The 19,873-nt window shown below is 42.9% G+C and overlaps 1 protein-coding gene across 6 annotated transcripts in view; it reads left to right on the top strand.

The window, feature by feature from the left end:
* The window catches only part of efr3a (EFR3 homolog A (S. cerevisiae)), a 108,595-nt gene that overhangs the window by 7,882 nt on the left and 80,840 nt on the right, over positions 1-19,873 (top strand). For all 6 annotated transcript variants that reach the window (XR_006025296.1, XM_042071362.1, XM_042071363.1 and 3 more), the window contains 3 exons: positions 9,991-10,067; positions 15,649-15,776; positions 18,266-18,416. Coding sequence is in view for 5 of the 6 variants with exons in the window: in XM_042071362.1 (XP_041927296.1) it covers positions 9,991-10,067; positions 15,649-15,776; positions 18,266-18,416 (356 nt within the window). In the remaining variant the exon portion in view is untranslated. The remainder of the gene's footprint in view (positions 1-9,990; positions 10,068-15,648; positions 15,777-18,265; positions 18,417-19,873) is intronic.

The raw sequence follows: 19,873 nt of genomic DNA, 5'->3' as shown, positions 1-19,873 counted from the left end.
CGACTTGACTTACTGCTTCCATGATGCAGTTTCCAAGTCAGTAGAACAATCAGAGAAAGCTGAGCCATTACCAAACATATATGATAATACAATAGCGTGAGTTTATATATCTTATACCCTATTTGTCACGGTTACTTATAGATTTGATAGTGTAACGATAAGAGCATAAGAGACTTTCAGCGGGGGCACGGAAACTTAATTTGATCACGGTAGTTTAAGCTTACACTTGACAAAACATTCTAATATGAAAATGTAGATGCAATTGTTGTAAGATGGTGCAGCTCCTTTAAGAAAGCACCGTGCAAAAAAGTAGACGTGCTGGAGCGAGTCATATTCAAAATGCAAAAAATAACACCGCAGATAAAACCAATTATCCTCATTCATTGCAACCGCAGCATGCCTGCTTGCCAACGTTTAAACAAAATATATCAAAGCACCTTTTGCGTTTGAATGTAACACGAAAAAATGTTTAAACAGCTGGACAAATGATTTAGCTAATTGATTATAGCCTGTACACCAGCAATTGTTGAACATTTGGAAAAAGATCGCTCAGCTGTTGCCACAGTCATAGGCAATGTAGAAACAACATGAGAGCAGTACACACTTCCCCGAATGTGGATGTTACACTGTCATAATCTACCACCAGCCTTTTGGCAAGTTGAAAAATAGATGACTTCTGTGAAATCTCTGCTTTAAAGCAAGACCTAAATGAGAGGAGTTGTGTTGGGAATGTCGGTGCAATGTCCATGCTATAATGGTCTGACAAACGTAGGCTACTGCCTTTTCAAGCAGTTCATCATCACCGGCGAGTTGAAGGATCATAGGACGTAAAGACTCAAACACATAACAAGTTTCCCGCATGCTTGCACATCTTTGGGAGAGCTGACTGATTATGATGTCCAGAGTTGCATTAAATACCTGCACTTTTAAGTATCTCTCTGCATCGGTTAAGCGTTTATCTTCCGATAGTTCGTCAAAGTGACGCTTCACTCTTCACATTTTCAAATGTACTCTGAACCCCCATTTATTTGCGAGTGTCTGCGCTGTAGCCTTGGCCTGGTCAAAGGCACGCAGGTAGTCAGAAAGGACCGGTATAGAATTTTCCAGCAATTGCATTGCGGGGGTAGCGACGGAGGTCATAGGCCCTGGTGCGACTGCACTTGCTGCACCTACTAGGCCTAGTTACGCCACTGCGTGGAGCGCTAATGTGTCTACTGTAAATCATTAATGTGTGAAAGTCATTAGGCTGGAAACGCTAATGTGTCTAAGGTCATTAGTCTACTTTCAATAGGCCTACTGTACAGCCTGAGAGGGGGAACATAACCTATAGCCTAGGCTACTGTAGAGTAGGCCTACAGTAGGCTACTGTAGGCTAAACAATCAGTTGTGAAAGTCTGCAACGAAAGTTTCCTAATGGAAGCGCTAACGTGTCTATTGAGCTCATTAGCCTACTTTCAATAGGCCTACTGTACAGCCTGAGAGGGGGAACATAGCCTACTGTAGAGTAAACAATCAGTTTACTTAGTTACATTTGTTTAGTTAAATCCAGTTTTCTACTCTATCTCCATTATATGCTTAGCCTATAGAAAGACATTCAAAATGTGTGAAAGTCATTAGGCTGGAAGCGTGTCTACTGTCAGTGACTAATGCGAGAAGCGGGTTCTGTGTTGTAGGCTATGCATTTTTCCGACACTTGGCTGCAAGCTCCCCTCCCCCACCCCCTTCTTTCACAAGCAGTGCAGCTTTCTGAAGCGGTGCCTTTTGAAGCTAATGTAACAAATACCACCAATATTGTTGTGTGGCAATAAAAGTATCCAGGGTTTGCGCAAGTAGCCTAAATAGGCCTATATAAATAAATTAAGGACATACAATCCTTAAAGCTTAACGTAGCCTACATGTAGATTAATGTCCCAAAACGTCAACAAGTCGTTTTATGCGCTCATTATATATGGATTTCTATGAAACGCCACGAAAACATGCGTGCGCAACCAAGAGGCAGAAAGCACCATAGAACAGCATAGAGCAATGCAAAAGAGCAAAAGAATAAAATGAGTTTTTGTGCTGACAACTGCACCAATTCGAAATCACGATGGTTAGAGAATGTTAAATATGTTCAATATCCCTAACGGAATGCATGTCTTCGCCAAAAATGACAATATACGATGTTATGTTAATAATGCAAATGAACGGCACACTTTGAAATATAGTCGGAAATGAGATGTTATCATCATTGAGACAACAGGGGTATACAATAAAATCCGATTGTAGCTTACAGCAGCCGACTATTTAGGTTAAGTTTATAACGTTGTGGACGGCCACCAAGCGTCTTCTGCCCCACGGCTGCGGCACAGTCTTGAGTGACCGGATTCGTTTTCCTTTGTCATATGAATGCTGTCATTTTGTTAACTTTACTGTTAAGGAGATGCTGTAGGCAAAGGCTATATTTCAACCTCGTTAGTGTCAGAACTATTCACAAGGTTTCTGGGCAGCATTTTTATGTTCTGTTAGCAAGCGAACTTCTCATGACTACCGACAAAGTAGCCTACTGCCAGCTGACGAAGCTCTCATTTTAAAACATTACTGAGAGACAGGCACTATACAATCAAGAAATCTTGCCACTGAATCCAAAACTATGTTTAACATTATGTACAAAGCTTAGGCTACAGTGGATTAGCATGTTGCAGGGGCTGCTAAAAACAGAGAAACGCACTGAAAACTCGGCCAATCACAGCCCTTGCTGTCGAATGCGCCGTCCGGTTCGACCGTTGAACGCCACAGCGGACTATGCTGCCCCCAAGCGGCTGCAGTTGTACTTACATGTCACCCAGCTGCGTGAATCACCATTATCGTGAATGAAGTGTCAATTTTTAACGGGGACCCTCTGTAAGTCACAAACTGGCAGCAGATTAAATGCAGCTGAGGCAAGCCAGGCGATAGGCCTATATGCCCGACAGTAATTGTAAAACAATTTACAACAGATTCACTGAACAAAAATGCTGATGTGGTACACGTAAATTTAGCTAAAAATATGGACAATGCAATGAGTCACAAACTGGCAGCAGATTAAATGCACACGAGAGAAAAACATGCGGTTTTAAAATGACGTGCACAAAGGATGAATGAAGCTGCGGCGTGTAAGACGATAAGAGGAGGGCCCGACGGTAATTGTAAAGCAATTTACAAAATATTCACTGAATGAAAATGCTGATGTGGTACCACAGTGTAGATACAAATGTGGAGAATGCAATGCAATCAAGCATGTTGGGCGAGGTGGAGTCTCAAGCCGGCAGTGGATCAAATACTCGCAGGAGGCTTATTTAGACATTTATTTAATCCAAGAACAAGAACAGACATTTAATCCAGAAATGCAAGATAAACACAATAGATCGCAGTATTTAATATTAATAAATTAACATAACACGCCACCGAGTTAAACAGGCAAGCTACTGGTAGCCAGTTCACCATCCATTAAATTCTTCGTCCTCCGTGTCGCTTCTGAACATCTCTGACAACTCCTGAGGAAGACGAAGCGCCGTCTCCTCTTCTGCGGGGCTGTCGTCAGACTCATCATCAGTTGGAGTTATTCCGGCCTTTCTAAATCCCGACAGGATGGTTTCGGTTGTCACTGAAGCCCATGCTGTGTCGATCCATCCAATGACTTGCTGGAAAGTTGCATGGCGCATCCTCCCGGTTGCCGTGAAGCTGTGCTCTCCATCCACCATCCACTCCTCCCACAGGCGACGCAAGACTGCCTTAAAGCTCCGGTTCACTGAGATGTCGAGTGGCTGGAGTACTTTGGTTAAGCCTCCAGGGATGATGGCAGGTATGGAGTTGCAAGCTTTTATTTTATCTTTAAACTGCGGCGTTATGTGCGCTCGCATACTATCCATCACAAGCAGGGCTTTGCGTGTTTTAAAGAAGCCATCAGGACGCTGAGTGTAGCACCGGTTAAGCCAGATGTTCATCATTTCTTGATCCATCCACCCTTTTTCATTCACAGTCACGACAACTGATCGTGGAAATTCGTCTTTTGGCATGGTTTTCCGTTTGAAAATGACCATCGGTGGCAATTTTGATCCTTCTCCACAACATGCCAACACCACTGTAAAGTGTGATTTCTCATGACCAGTTGTCACTATATTCACACTTTTTTGACCTTTCTCTGTGACACTTCGGCCCATGGGGATGTCAAACGTGAGGGGGACCTCGTCCATGTTAATAATATGGTCCGGCGAAACGTTGTGTTCAGTTACCTGCTTTTCAACGAACTCACGGAAACTGTCAACCTTGGCTTGGAAGTCTGCTGGCAGTTTCTGGCACACTGTTGTCCGTGCTCTGATAGAGAGGCGGTTGCGTTGCATGAAGCGGTAACACCAGGATGGCCCGCCTGCAAAGTCGTCTATATTCATCTCCTTTGCAACTAACAGGGCATAGAGACGTAACTGCACAGTTGACAAGCCCCTCCCGGCAGCACGTTGTTCAAGCACCCATCTGTGGACTCGTTCCTCCAGCTCTGGCCATCTTGCTTTCAATCCGCGATTAGCTTTCTTTGTTTTCTTCATTGCATTTAGAGTAACCTCTGCTTTTCGCCAGTCCCTCGCAAGTTTTTCACTCACTCCAAACTTTCTTTCTGCTGCTCTATTTCCATTTTCGGCTGCATATTTCGCTACCTCTAGTTTGAAAGCAGCAGTGTATGACTTTCTTTTGGGTGGCATTTTGGTTTAAATTTAAATTTGGTCTTTAAATGAATGTTTCAGGGGTAGGCCTGCAGTTGTATACAACGGCTCTGGTTATCCTAGAGCGCCCTCTCGCGACTGTAGACGGTAATGTTTACTCCTCTTTCATTTCGGAATTATTAAAAAAAAAATGTTACCGGTAAATTTCATATATAAGTCGCACCTGACTATAAGTCGCAGGGCCAGCCAAACTATGTAAAAAAGTGCGACTTATAGTCCGGAAAATACGGTATCTATCTATCTTGTCACCCTCCCAGAATTCTGAATATCTTTGCTCGTACACTGTAGGAACTGTAACGTGATTAATTACACGTTACACCCAACTCTGCTCAGCTACGATTAGCCTAGAGAAAGAATCTCCCGTGTGTAAGTTCACTCCAAGTTGGCCTACCCCATAAACTGCATGACAGTAGGCTATTTCTATTTATCTATAAAATTACCAATAGCTGCCTTGTTGCCTTTATGATTTCCTTATAACTTTCTTATACTAAATAGGAACTGCAAACAATGACATGCCCTACCCTGGAACTGACTGACTCTCTGTCTCTCTCTCGTGCGTGCGCACGCTCTAAGCAGCCTACATTTCAAATTATGGCCTAACGTTCAAGTTAGATCTGCTGCATGGAGAGTGAGAGGAAACCCGTTTCCTGCTTTTATATGATAAATTGGTCCATCTCATCTCACAGTTCCAATGCATGATCCGAATAATGGTTTCATATTTGTTAGTCAACTTTGCAAAATACATTTGGGGCTACACTCGAAACATTCAGGGCTGAAGTCCCGGCAAAATCGGATGGCGACGCTCCTGATAAGATATATAAACTCACGCTATTGTATTATCATATATGTTTGGTAATGGCTCAACTGTCACTGATTGTTCTACTGACTTGGAAACTGGATGCGTCATGGAAGCAGTAATGGCTCCCACACACAGCTGCGTGCATCGCGTTGCTGGAGACGCATCCCATTCACTTTAAATGGGCTCACGTGATCCGTTGCCGAACTGAATTGTGGGTCCGTCGTGTCGCGTTTCTCCCGCTGCTCGCGTTGAGGAGTTCAGCTGTTGCTGCACCGACAGACGGCACCGGCCAATCAAGCCAATCTACGGACGGCACCAAACAATCACATTACGGTTTTACTTCAAGTCATTTGCATAGCTATCGTCGGGAACACCCACTGGAATGCATTGACGGAACGCAGCTGTGTGTGGGAGCCGTTAGTCAAGTCGCATCAAAAATAATAGTGGCAGAACTCCCAAGAGCCACCTGGTGGTTGTTTGGGTCAACTGCAGTTTGTGCCATTTCTGCGTGATTCATGCAGGAAACAGTCCAAACTTAACACACCGTGTGTGTCGCAGTCACGTCGCAAACCAGTATAAATTACTGTGCTGTTCTGTTCTGATGATGTGTGTGTGTGTGTGTGTGTGTGTGTGTGTGTGTGTGTGTGTGTGTGTGTAAGTATATATTACTGTGCTGTTCTGTTCTGATGATGTGTATGTGTGTGTGTGTGTGTGTGTGTGTGTGTGTGTAAGTATAAGTATATATTACTGTGCTGTTCTGTTCTGATGATGTGTGTGTGTGTGTGTGTGTGTGTGTGTAAGTATAAGTATATATTACTGTGCTGTTCTGTTCTGATGATGTGTGTGTGTGTGTGTGTGTGTGTGTAAGTATATATTACTGTGTTGTGCTGTTCTGATGATGTGTGTGTGTGTGTGTGTGTGTAAGTAAGTATAAGTATAGTATAGTATATATGCTCTTTTGATCCCGTGAGGGAAATTTGGTCTCTGCATTAATCCCAATCTGTGAATTAGTGAAACACACTCAGCACAGTGAGGTGAAGCACACACTAATCCCGGCGCAGTGAGCTGCCTGCTACAACAGCGGCGCACGGGGAGCAGTGAGGGGTTAGGTGCCTTGCTCAAGGGTACTTCAGCCGTGCCTACTGGTCGGGGTTTGAACCGGCAGCGCTAACCAGTAGGCCACAGCTGCCCCATAATAACCAGTAGGCCACGGCTGCCCCATAATATATCAGTTGCAAACAGCTGAGACCACTATTTTTTAAAATAAATGTTCTATGAGTGAAATATATTGACCAGGGGGCGGGAATCGAACCCGGGTCACCGGCGTACGGTGCAGGTGCCCCAGCCAGTTGCGCCACAGCTGGGGCCTAGTTAATTTTTTTTTAATTGTTTGACAGCCATATAAAAAGTTAAGATTAAACTAAATGCAGCGGTGGTTGGGACAGACTTCTGGGGGAGAGAAGAGGAATGAAGCAGGGGATGAGGATATTGACAGAGAAATAGATAGATAGAGAACTGCCATGAGAACTTCTAGCTGGCTACTCAAAATAAACTAGCAATCTATTCAGTTGGCATATTTGTGTATGATCTTTGTGAATTACAGAAATACCTACTTCGAGCTACCAGGCAACCTTTCCACAAGGATAAATTGATTTTGTTTTTGTGTGGTGTTTTGAGATGGTCTTGGTGGACATGGTTTATTGATGGAGATTCGATTTCTCCATTTCTTTGCACAAAACTCTCCAAAAAGTGCCATTTAATGGTTTATTTTTCAAATAAAATTCCCACATAACCCCACTAGGGCTGGGACAACGCGTCAACGTAATCGATGACGTTGGCGCAAAATATGCGCGTCGATTCGTCATATATTTTTTTATATAACACCTTCAGTGTTTCCCATACATTGACTAATCTGTGGCTGGGAGCCACGAGATCAAAACCGGCCGTCACACGTTTATGTTGTACTATTTAAATTAAAGATAAGATAAAATCCTTTCATTGAGCTGCGCTTTTTACACACGCAGCCTTTCCCTGCCCCGCCCACTCTCTCTCGTAACGAGCTCGCTGCAATATTCACGATTGTTGAAGGATTGTTGTTGCCACATAGAAGCATTGCATAGAACACTGCGGGCTAAATTGCTATTAAATCCGTTTAGCATCGTGACCATGCTGTGCAAATTTGTTCAAAACTGCTGCATTAAAGTTAGGCTAACTCTGCTAAGAGTGTCTTATCACAATATACATTGAGGAGATTACACTAAATTAGGTTATGCAATCAAGCAGTATCTCAAAGCTAACGTTAGAATACTGTTTGGATGTTGAGTTTAGCATGATTACTTACAGCTGCTTGTCAATTTCGTTACTCATGCAGGGCTCATTTTATTGACTCTGACACTGAATGTTTGCAAAATCCCGATGTAAATGGAAAAGTGTTTTTCAAGACTCAAAAGTGTTTGTCCCAAGGAGAAGTACGAACCGTTATTTGAACTAACTACGTTATGAATTGCATCCACACATCAGCAGGCTTTTAACTGTGTTAGTTTTACAATTACAAGGGTTCCCTCACAAACGTCTTAAAGTGACAGGCACTCAATTAGCCCTATACTACTGAACTTTATTGAATGCTACCTCTGACTAAGAATGCATTACTTTGCGCTTGTATAGTCTTTTATTTTAGAATTTTAAGAGCAATAAACATATATTCCAATGTTAAGGAATTCATGTTTTTTCATTCAGATATGTAAATCAATATGTATAAATTGCTATTAGTCAATTAATGGGGAGATAATCGATAATTGAATCGAATCGAAATCGAATCGGACCGAAAAAATGAATCGTTAGATTAATCGATGCATCGAAAAAATAATCGTTAGATTAATCGTTTAAAAAATAATCGTTTATCCCAGCCCTAAACCCCACATAACAAATCCCAATTTAGCCCCTGCCTGTGTGTTTGGGGGGGGGGTCTTAGGTGAAGGAATCTCACTCACTGAAGTAAGCTGACACTGTACAGATAGGCACAGACACACACACACACACACGCATGCATGCACACACACACACACACAAGCATTCATGCATGCATGCACACAAGCACACACACACACACACAAGCACGCATGCGCAAACACACACACACACACGCACCTGTAACTGCTAACCAGTCAGAAGCGGCTCATGGTGTGTGTGTGTGTGTGAGAGAAAGAGAGGAGATGAGGGGGTATCTGCGAGTTGCTCGCTCAGAAGCTGATGGAACGTTCAGACCAAATTCCACCAATAACAGATTTCAACTCACATGGGGTAAGATTGTGTGTGTGTGTGTGTGTGATGGCTCATTGTGTGTGATTTCAACTCACATGGGGTAAGATTGGGTGTGTGTGATTTCAACTAACATGGGGTAAGATTATGTGTGTGTGTATGATGGCTCAGTCTGTGTTGTAGATATGTTGCACTGTGTGTGTGTGTGTGTGTGTGATTGCACTCAGTGTGTGTGTATGATGGCTCGGTGTGTGTGTGTGTGTGTGTGTGTGTATATGATGGCTCAGTGTGTGTGTGTATGTGTGTGTGTGTGTGTGTGATGGCTCAGTGTGTTTGTATGTGTGTGATGGCTCAGTGTGTGGGTGTGTGTGTGATGGCTCAGTGTGTGTGTATGTGTGTGTGTGTGTGATGGCTCTGTGTGTGTGTGTATGTGATGGCTCAGTGTGTGTGTATGTGTGTGATTGCTCAGTGTGTGTGTGTGTGTGATTGATGACTCAGTATGTGTGTGTGATGGCTCAGTATATGTGTGTGTGTGTGTGTATGATGGCTCAGTGTGTGTGTGTGTGTGTATGATGGCTCAGTGCTGAAACTTTGATACGGTGCTGCTCTCAGATTTCCTCTCCTTAAATATTTAAAAGTCATCTGACTTCAGCAGCTACACATTATCTCTCTCTCTCACACACACACACACACACACGCTCTCTCTGTCTCTCTCTCTCTGTTTTTATCTCTCTCTCTGATGGTCCCAAAGTCAATGTCCTATCGCACTAACCTCATACTCTCCATAGCAACGATATGGGATAGTCATACCAGCTAGCCAGCTAGCTACCCAAATATATAGATAGACACTTTATTGATCCCCAAGGGGAAATTCAAGATTATGTTCATCTGTGAAGAAGTGTTAGGGTTGGGTTAGCTCTTTTGTTTATCTGTGAAGAAGTGTTAGGTTTGAGTTAGCTCTTCTGTTCATCTGAAGTGTTAGGGTTGAGTTAGCTCTGCTGTTCATTTGTGTAGAAGTGTTAGAGTTGTGTCAGCTCTCCTGTTCAGCTGTTTTTCTTGGTGCAGTGAGGTGCCTTGTGAGTGGAGCTCACAGATGTGTGATGATGGTCCATACATAATAACTGATGTTGTCTCTGTATGTGCATGTGTACTTGTGTGTGTGTGTCTGTGTGTGGGTGCATGTGTGTGTGTTAACAGGAGTCTGTGGGTGCTGTGGGCCTCTAAGGCCTCGCTACAAGCGACTCGTGGACAACATCTTCCCCGAGGACCCAAAGGTGAGAGACCCCTAAGAGTGAGTGAGTGCGCGTATGTGTGAGTGCGTATATGTTTGTATGTAGGATGTCCTGGTCAAGGTGGATATGGAGAAGTTTAAAGGGGTCCTAGAATGCAAAAGCGAGTTTACTTTGGCATAGTTGAATAATGGTAGCTTGTGAGTAAAATGGACATAGAGAAAACCTTAGAATCAAAGTCTGAAATGTTGTGTGAGCCATATCTAATGTTAGCAAGCTAGCAAGGTAACTATGCTCGGCTGTTGTGAATGGACATGTCTTGTGAATCCAAACATCTCTATGGCTCTGTTCCAAACGGAAGACAGCTGTCTGCTACCGCACTGCCTACATCACCACTATGTGGATACTGATTAAGTGTTAGTTAGTATAATTTGTATTTTAGTATATTTAGTATATTCTTTATCTTCTACTGTCCTTATTGCTTAGTTGTGTTTTTATATTATATATTTTTAATTACTTTTTCTGCTGTTAGTGAATGTGTGTGTGTTTTTATCTGTATGCTACTGAGACCTTGAATTTCCCCTGGGATAGATAGATACTCAATAAAGTATCTATCTATCTATCTATCTAAATAGAGAGCTGTCTCACTAGACACGACTTTGGATCGAATGCATCTTTTAAGAATGATCTTTGGTTAACACTACGGTATGATGCAAAAGCCGGAATGTTAAACTAAACTAGCTTACGGGAGCTAGCAGGCTAACATTAAACTAAACTAGCTTACGGGAGCTAGCAGGCTAACGGTAGAAATGAGTTTGGCAGGCGGCACATACAGTATATCAGACCAGACGCTATCAATGGTTACAACAATCAGATAGTACAGCATTTATTTCTCGATACAAATCTACAAATCAGCATTTATTTCTCGCTACAAATCTACAAATCTTATTCAAAATAATGTCACACACATCACATTTCAACAAATTCAGCAGCCATTACCGATATTATTCGGCATCTTTGTTTACTTTTTATAGCTGTTTCAGATGTTGCCGCAATGGATTATGGGTAGTAGGGAGCATGAAGTGTGCGTCGATGCTGCCTTCTAAAACAACCGTTATTCGGGTAATTTTAAGATATCTTAGATAAAAAATAGTTTTTTTGGTTTTGAACTTGCACTTGCTGCCTCGTTCCCCAGTTAGATATCTTAAAAGGCAGCAGTTTTTACCGTTTTGAACAGAGCCTATGACAACCTAAGACTAGCAGGGCATTCCAAATAAAACAGTCAAGCAATCAAGTTCCATAAGAGTTCCCTGTGAATGTTACACCCTGTGCAGTTGGTAGGAAGCAGGGAATTCAGCATAGGGCCCCTTGTGATCGGAATGCAACCTTAGCTAACATGCTAGTGGATCACCCATTGACACTGCATTATAAAGGCTCTCAAAGCACAACCTTAGCTAACATGCTAGTGGATCACCCATTGACACTGCATTATAAAGGCTCTCAATGCGCAACCTTAGCTAACATGCTAGTGGATCACCCATTGACACTGCATTATAAAGGCTCTTAAAGCACAACCTTAGCTAACATGCTAGTGGATCACCCATTGACACTGCATTATAAAAGCTCTCAAAGCTAACATGCTAGTGGATCACCCATTGACACTGCATTATAAAGGCTCTCAAAGCGAAGTGCTGTCTGTTGTTTCCAGACAGTTGGCAGACATCAGAAAAGTTACCATGGTTACCCTGGGATGGTTACACCCTCAGCTGTGCCCACACTTGTGTTTTTCATGTTTTTCAAGAATCAGAATTACGAGTTTGAATATCAAAATTTAGCAAGTAGCAAGATCTATGATGACGGACTTCCTCTAATGTCAGCTGTACTATGAAGCTAACTTTGTGTGCTAAAGCCATAGACAATAAAATAATATTTATTCTGTATCTTATAATATTACTGTTAATACACTGCATATACTGTATTTATATTATTTTACCACTCTTCTAATGTTACTGCTACTACACTGCATATATATGTTGTTCATACATTGTTCTGCATATCCATATCTTTTCTGCTCTTATAAGGCTACTGCTAATACATTGCACGTATTTAGGAGCCAAGCTGCGAGGCACGTATTTTGTTTGTAGTTTTTTAAAACATTAGTGTATTCCTGGATCTACATCCTTATGCATGCTTCCTGCCAGGACTTTTACAGGCTTTTCCCAAATCACGGAAGTAACGTTGACGCAGCGGTAGATAGCAGCAGAGAGTAGAAGCCATCAGGCAAGTGCTATTTAAATAAACTCCTGGTGTACTTACAAACTTTCCAATGTCTCGTTTTATGAGTACAGAATGTATTTGTACTACTGTAGAAGTTTTGTACCATTCAGGGCATTATTAGTGGGGTCATTCCGAGATACTCTATCGGTTCCATAAGCGCCTGCACAAACCATTAGTTTCTGTATTCGCCTGATAGCGCTACTCGACCAATGTTCGACCAAGGGAAAACAGCTTCTAGGAGGGCTCGAGGTTAGTGATGGGCAAATGAAGCTTTGGTGAACCACTAAACCACAGCAGTGTGAAGCTAGCAACACTAATGAAAAAATCCAATATGGCTGCCACATGTAGATATTTCAACATAAAAGTCCTTACCCAAACCAGTATATGTAACCAAAAATATTGGTTTGCTAAGGACTTTTATGTTGAAAAATGTATGTGTGGTGGCCATCTTTTTGCTTTTCAGCTAGTGTCGCTAGGTTCACACTGCTGTGGTTCAGTGGTTCACCAAAGCTTCATTTGCCCATCACTACTCGAGGTCATGGTACAAAGGACCCTAGGGTGAAATTACTGCGAACCATCACTTTAACTGTGCTCATATGTTTAGCCTGCGCTTCAGCCCTGCACTTTGCTCAGATGAGTAGTCAGAGAAAGATTGCTGCTCTGTCCTTCTCACGATTGCGTATTCAACAGCTCATTTTTTTGATATCCCGGGGGAGAAACCCTCGATTAAATAGACCTATGACTTGACACTTCTGGCCTGTAAAAAAGCAAGACAAGGAGTGGCGTGTGAGCATGTGAACGGATTGATATGCGTGTGTCTCACGCATTAGGCACCCTGTTTATGCCAAAGATCAATATCTTCATATAGCCAATCTATACAAAATATCAGAAAATGGTTTTGCATTAGGCGTAAAACCTAGCAGATAATAAGACTACCAAATTAATTCAACTGCATGTGTCTTTCTTTGCTCCGATTGGAATTAATGGAATGACTGCACAAAGTGGGAAAGGGAAAAAGTGTGAGATTTTGCCTAATTTGGTTTTACTAATTTTGAGTAGGCCTACACTATTCGCCAAAGGCCATCATCTCTGGCACCAGCTTGATAAAAAAAGTAGGCTCTGATTTAGTCTAGTCTACTGAGTCTCTGATTTAGTCTAGTCTACTGAGTCTACTGTATGACTTCAACGAGGTGATCTTCACTATCGTTCTGTGGGGTTCCCAACCTTTTTCATTACACGGACCGAACAACAGTTGTCATATTTCTGACGGACCGGTAGCAGGGACGTTGATAGTATTTTGTGAGAGGTGGTGCTGATCATATTACAGGGGTTCAGGGGTGTCTCCCCCGGGAAAATTCTGGCTGTTAAAGGTGCTCTAAGCCAGTGGTCCCCAACCACCGGGCCCGGTACCGGTCCGCGGGACATTCCTAACCGGGCCGTAGCCTACGACATGAGTTTAAAAAAAATGCATGCAAACTAAACTAAATTTAATTCGCAATAATGTCACGTTTTTACATGGCATAGGCCTATATGCAGTTGTTTGATTGCACGCATGTTTGCATTTTGCAAGGTCTATTTTCTTACGTCTGTCTGTCCCGCCTTCAACAGTTTTACATATTGCCTTCAGCGCTGCGCAGCCTCAGGTCAGCTCACTTCACTTGATCAGTTCTTGGCGAACGGTATGTCACACGAAGTTAGCTAAACTGCTAGAATGAGCAACAAAAAACAAGCATCTTTAGCAGGTCACTGGCCAGAGTGTTTGAGTTGAGAGAGCCGCCGCAGAGATTTCTTACAAAAAAAAGGGGCACATTTTAGTGATGAGGACTGGGTGTCAAAACTCGCTTACCTGTGTGACATATTCGGTCACTCCAGGGGAGAATGACGACTGTCTTTAAACTGGCAGATAAAGTCGCTGCATTTAAAGCCAAGCTTGATTTGTGGGGACGACGAGTGGACCGGGGTGTATTTGATATGTTCCAAACAGTAGTGGGGGTTTTGGGAGAGACTGAGGCGGGGCCCTTTCTCTCCCAGCTGGTGCGCGATCACCTTGTTGCGCTTTCAAATGAGTTTGAGCGTTACTTCCCATCCTCCAAATATCCACGGCAAACCAATGAGTGGGTCCACAACCCATTTGTCAATATCCCAAATAGTCCTAACTTGTCAGCGCAGGAGGAAGAGCAGTTGATCGAAATTGCAAATGACGGTGGTCTTAAGAGTGTCTATAAGGAAACCTTTCTGGCAGGTTTTTGGATCAATAACAAAGCAGAATATCCCGAGATAGCCGTAAAAGCGCTGAAGACGTTGCTACCATTTCCCACCACGAGGCCGGGTTTTCGGCAATGACTGCAACTAAGACCAAATTGCGCAATCGACTGGACATTTCAAACACACTGAGGGTGTCACTGTCTTCCATCATTCCATAAGCAGGGCTCCCACTGATTATATTCGTAATGCACGTTTAGTTCCCATGTTTTGTTCCCATATAGGCTATAGATGTAGCTTCAAGTTGTTCAATATTCATAGTTCATATTGTTCAATTTTCACTTCTTCAAGTTCACGTTTTTCACATGTTTAAGAGATTGTTACCTTCACTGTTCATACATAACTGGAGCTAGTTCTTTTCAAGTAATGTGCATGCACAACACATATGGAACATGGAACCCCCCCCCCCGCCGCCGGTCCGTGGAAAAAAAAATAGGAATCAAACCGGTCCATGGTACATAAAAGGTTGGGGACCCCTGCTCTAAGCGATGCTGGGTAATGTCACTTCTGTTGACCTTCAAACAAAACAGAGAGCTAGCTTGCTACCTCCTGCCCCTCCCTCCCGTGCTGCTCCCTTGCAATTGAAACTCTCCTAAATCTCTTCTGTGATTTGCTGGAACAGTTTGTTATGTTTTTATGGGCTAGGTTTTCCCAGGTTATTATAGGGTTGTAACTGTTTTATTATCCAGCCTAGTTATAGGGTTCTAATCATAGGGTTGTAACTGTTTTATTATCCAGCCTAATCATAGGGTTGTATCTGTTTTATTCTCCAGCCTAGTTATAGGGTTCTAATTATAGGGTTCTAATCATAGGGTTGTAACTGTTTTCAGCCTAATTATAGGGTTCTAATCATAGGGTTGTAACTGTTTTATTCTCCAGCCTAGTTCTAGGGTTCTAATTATAGGGTTCTAATTATAGGGTTGTAACTGGACTTGTGAAATACCATCTGAGCAGTTCTTGGACTGACCAAAGTTGCAAACCTCCTGTGTCACAGAACAAGATAAAATGCTCCGTTCCTCCATTCTATGACCTCTTTAAGCTCATTCTATGACCCCTTTAAGCTCATTGCGTGTGTGTGTGTGTGTAGGATGGCCTGGTCAAGGCCGATATGGAGAAGTTGACGTTCTATGCGGTGTCTGCCCCGGAGAAGCTGGACCGCATCGGAGCGTACCTGGCAGAGAGGCTGACACGAGACGTAATGCGCCACCGCTACGGGTGAGAGACACACACACACACACACACAGACAAGAGACGTAATGCGCCACCACTACGGGTGAGAGTCACACACTATACACACACACACACACACTATACACACTATAATTTCGTTTTAAAGTTCTTAAGATACTAAATACAAAATACATTTGATGCTGTTTAACTCGACTGTAAATGGTGCACTGTCACTTTAAGCCTATTGTGTCCACACTAATAATCTTTTTTACCAGCTCCATTCAAATATCGCCTATCGCTAGTCCACAAACTCTAACATTGCTAACTCCATTCAAATATAGCCTATGGCTATGTAACCTGCGTTGTGTTGAACCTGCGCGATTCAGCCCTGCACACGCCCGCACTCGAACCCGCGAACAGCAGCACCTCGGATCGGGAGGCGAGCACGCTAACAATTGAGCCAATAGCCCAGGCTACTGGCTCGCAGCCAGCAGCACTCTTGAGGCGTCGGGGAGTGAGGTTTACCAACGTTCCACAAGCACAGCTAAGCTAGCTGGCATCCGTTACAGCTAGTCCACAAACTCCATTCAAATATAGCCTATGGCTAGTCCACAAACTCTAACATTGCTAACTCCATTCAAATATAGCCTATGGCTAGTCCACAAACTCCATTCAAATATAGTCTATGGCTAGTCCACAAACTCTAACATTGTTTGTGCCACTTGTATAGCACAATATTAACAATGATAAGCATGATATTAAGTTGGTAAACAACCTTCATTCCTTTGGAAATAGAAGCATTTAATGACCTGATGCTAGCTAGACATTTTCTGTTTGTAATTAAAAGTGAATTATGCTAGCTAGCTGAGTGGAAAGCGTTTCAATAGGCATGTCATGTGCTTCATGTAAACAAATTATTGAGGACTTCAAGACTAACCAGTTCATATTGTTGTCCATTTTCCAAATCACAGTGAGTGCAGCCTACAGTATGTCAAAGTGCCCTGGGTCTGCCTGGCTATGGCTCTCACAGTTTAACTGGTCAGTAGTGGGAACCGGATAAATCCGCAATCTCCTCTAACCTCGTCTTTGTTGCCTTCATGATTTCCTTTTATATGTTTCTTATATTTAAAAGGAGATATCAGTTATCATCAACAATGACAAGCCAGCTGGAACCTGCCACTCGTTTTTCCCCCTTGTGCGCTGTCAGACGCGTTCTCAGTTAAATGAAGCAGAAAGAATAGCATTCAAGTTGGATCTTCATGGAGAGGACCAGAAAAGTGTGTGTGGAACAAATGAACTTTTCCACAATATTCAAATTATTTGAGACCCACCTGTACAATACATTGGGCTTGGAAAGAGATTTGGATGTCACCCCTGCACACACACCCATACACATGCATGCACGCACACATACACGCACACATGCGCATACACACACACATGCACAGCTGTATGTCGTGTGAAGTGTATGATCCTGGAGCATTAACCTGTATGTGTGTGTGTGTGTGTGTGTTTATAATAATAATAATATTTATTTATATAGCCATTTTCAAGCATTGAGCACAAAGTGCTTACAGACAAACATGAAGAGCATTTTTTCTATGCACAAAGTGCAACAAAAGTGCTTCACACACAAGACCCAAACAAACAAATAACAAAAATGCCTAACTGAGCGGCGTAATCGCCAGCGTACCCATGACGCGTGAAACATACAACATGTGAAACATATATGGACAACAAACAAACAAACAATCAAACAAAAAACAAATAATGAAATAAATAATTAAGACATTTTAAAAAGAAAACTTATGTTAACTTAGTAGTCCAGTTGGTTGCATCTAGTTAAGCGGCTGAATAGTCCAAGGGCAATAATGAAGGCGCACAGCTGTGTCCAACCCGGAGGATTTAACGTTTTCCTGGCAGTCTGGAGAGCATTGGAAGCAATGAACAGTCTGAAGTCGTAGGTGATCCTACAGATCAGCAACTCGGTGAACATTGACAGCGACCGTTTGTTGTTCAGTGAGATCACTGTCATCAGAGTTCTTCAAACTTGCTTCTAACGTTAACGTTACTCAATCCAGACTCCAGGCAGCAGAGCATGGCAGCTCGCAGGTCAATCCAGTGGTCGCGGCAGCGGCACACCTCTCACAGAGGTCCACCACAACCGTCCTGAGAAATCCCTTGTGTGTGTGTGTGTGTGTGTGTGTGTATTAATGTGTGTGTCTGTGTTTGTGTGTGTGTATATAAATATGTGTGTGTGTGTGTATTAATGTGTGTGTTTATGTGTGGGACTATATGTTTGTGTGTGTGTGTGTGTGTGTATATAAATATATATGTTTATGTGTGTGTGTGTGTATATACCTGTGTGTGTGTGTGTGTGTGTGTGTATACATATCTGTGTATGTGGGTGTGTGTGTGTATTAATGTGTGTGTTTATGTGTGTGCTGATGGCGCGCGTGTGTGTGTGTGTGTGTGCGCGCGTGTGTGTGTGTGTGCGTGTGCGTGTGCGCGCGTGTGTGTGTGTGTGTGTGCAGGTACGTGGTGATAGCCATGGAGGCTCTGGATCAGTTGTTGATGGCGTGTCACTCCCAGAGCATCAAGCCGTTCGTGGAGAGTTTCCTGCACATGGTGGCCAAGCTGCTCGAGTCACGCGAGCCGGACCTGCAGGTGCTGGGCACCAACTCGGTAAGAGAGTGTGTGTGTGTGTGTGTGTGTGCGTGCGTGCGTGTGTGTGTGTATATGTGTGTGTGTGCGTGTATATGTGTGTGCGTGTGCGTATGTGTATGTGTGCGTGTATACAGTGGGCAGTGCTTCGACTTGGCCAGCTTCCCTCGCGGTCCGTGCTTGGTATCACGCAACTTTAATTTGTATTTTTCCAGTGACGCTGCAACGATGCTGCAACAACCCAAACAACCGGCAGATGTCTCAAGTGAGCAGGGTGTCTCGTAAAAAGAAATGGAGCCTGGAAAACCCTACACAGACTTCACTACAGACTTTAGCAGACTGGTTTTGAAATAATTTAATAGCCAGAAATATGCCTGCCCTGCCCTAATAAAGAAATATTTAGTTAACTGCGAGTGAATCCCGTTTGCAGCCGTAGAAGAAACGCAGGACAAATTAAACATTCTGGTTTTCTCCGAGTGCAACGATGATAGACAGACATCATTTGGACAAAATGCCTTCCTGTTACGTCCTGTTATCACGGAGTTACAGGCGATAAACGATTTTTGATGGTCACAAGTTTACTTCATTAGTGTTTATTTTTTTGATTATTAAAGAGTGTTTTTCATTTAAAGGTTTGACTTCGTGCTTATTCAGAAGAGCATTTAGTGCTCTCCCCAATCCCAGACGTTCACATTGCATGTTTGTTTGTAATGGATGCAACCACGAGATACGCTTGTCATAGGCGCCGATACCGTGGGTGCTCGAGCGACGGAGCACCCACGGAAAACATCGAGCACCCACGTGTGCTAGCTTACAGTCCCGGCTAAATTTACATTAATTTAAAATCAAACATCGCCGTTAATGTTAAATTCAGCATCTCTCATAATGTGATTGGCTATGTTGCTGTCAATCCCCTACTCCATAACCACCAATGAGAGCGTCTCTCATATGAAAATTTCTGACACTTCCCACCTGAAGAATTAACGCAAGGCTTTGTCGGGTCTTCAGCCCCGAATGTTTAAAATGTATATAGCCCTGAATATCATTTTAAAAAGTAGTCTGACAAAGCTTAGTTTTGTGACACAGCTAAACACTGGTACCGCATAGAACGTCTATAACATCCTAGGTGGTCGCAACTCACAAAAGTAAAGCAGATAGAAAGAACTCACGCAAATCTAGCCTACAACACGCAGACAGCTGTCTGAGCGACTACCAGGCCTATGGTTTTGAAAAGTCAGATGTTCCCTGACAAAGACATTCGAAAATTAAGAATGTTTATTGACTTGAAAAATACGCTAATTTTTGCAAACTCCCTTCATTCAACCCTTGAATACATTGCGGTCTGGTGCGCTATGTAGATCGTTTCTCGTACCATTTAATTTCTCAGAATTTAGGTCTACTAGGCCTACAATAACGTCATCACCAAATACATCTTTTATTTTTTTTAGTTGATCAACCACAAAGAGTAGCATAGGCCT

The sequence above is a fragment of the Alosa sapidissima genome, chromosome 19 (genome assembly GCF_018492685.1).
Source record: "Alosa sapidissima isolate fAloSap1 chromosome 19, fAloSap1.pri, whole genome shotgun sequence".
Lineage (NCBI taxonomy): Eukaryota > Metazoa > Chordata > Actinopteri > Clupeiformes > Clupeidae > Alosa > Alosa sapidissima.
The sequence above is the reverse complement of the archived record's forward strand: the minus strand, read 5'-3'. Positions and strand labels throughout refer to the sequence as shown.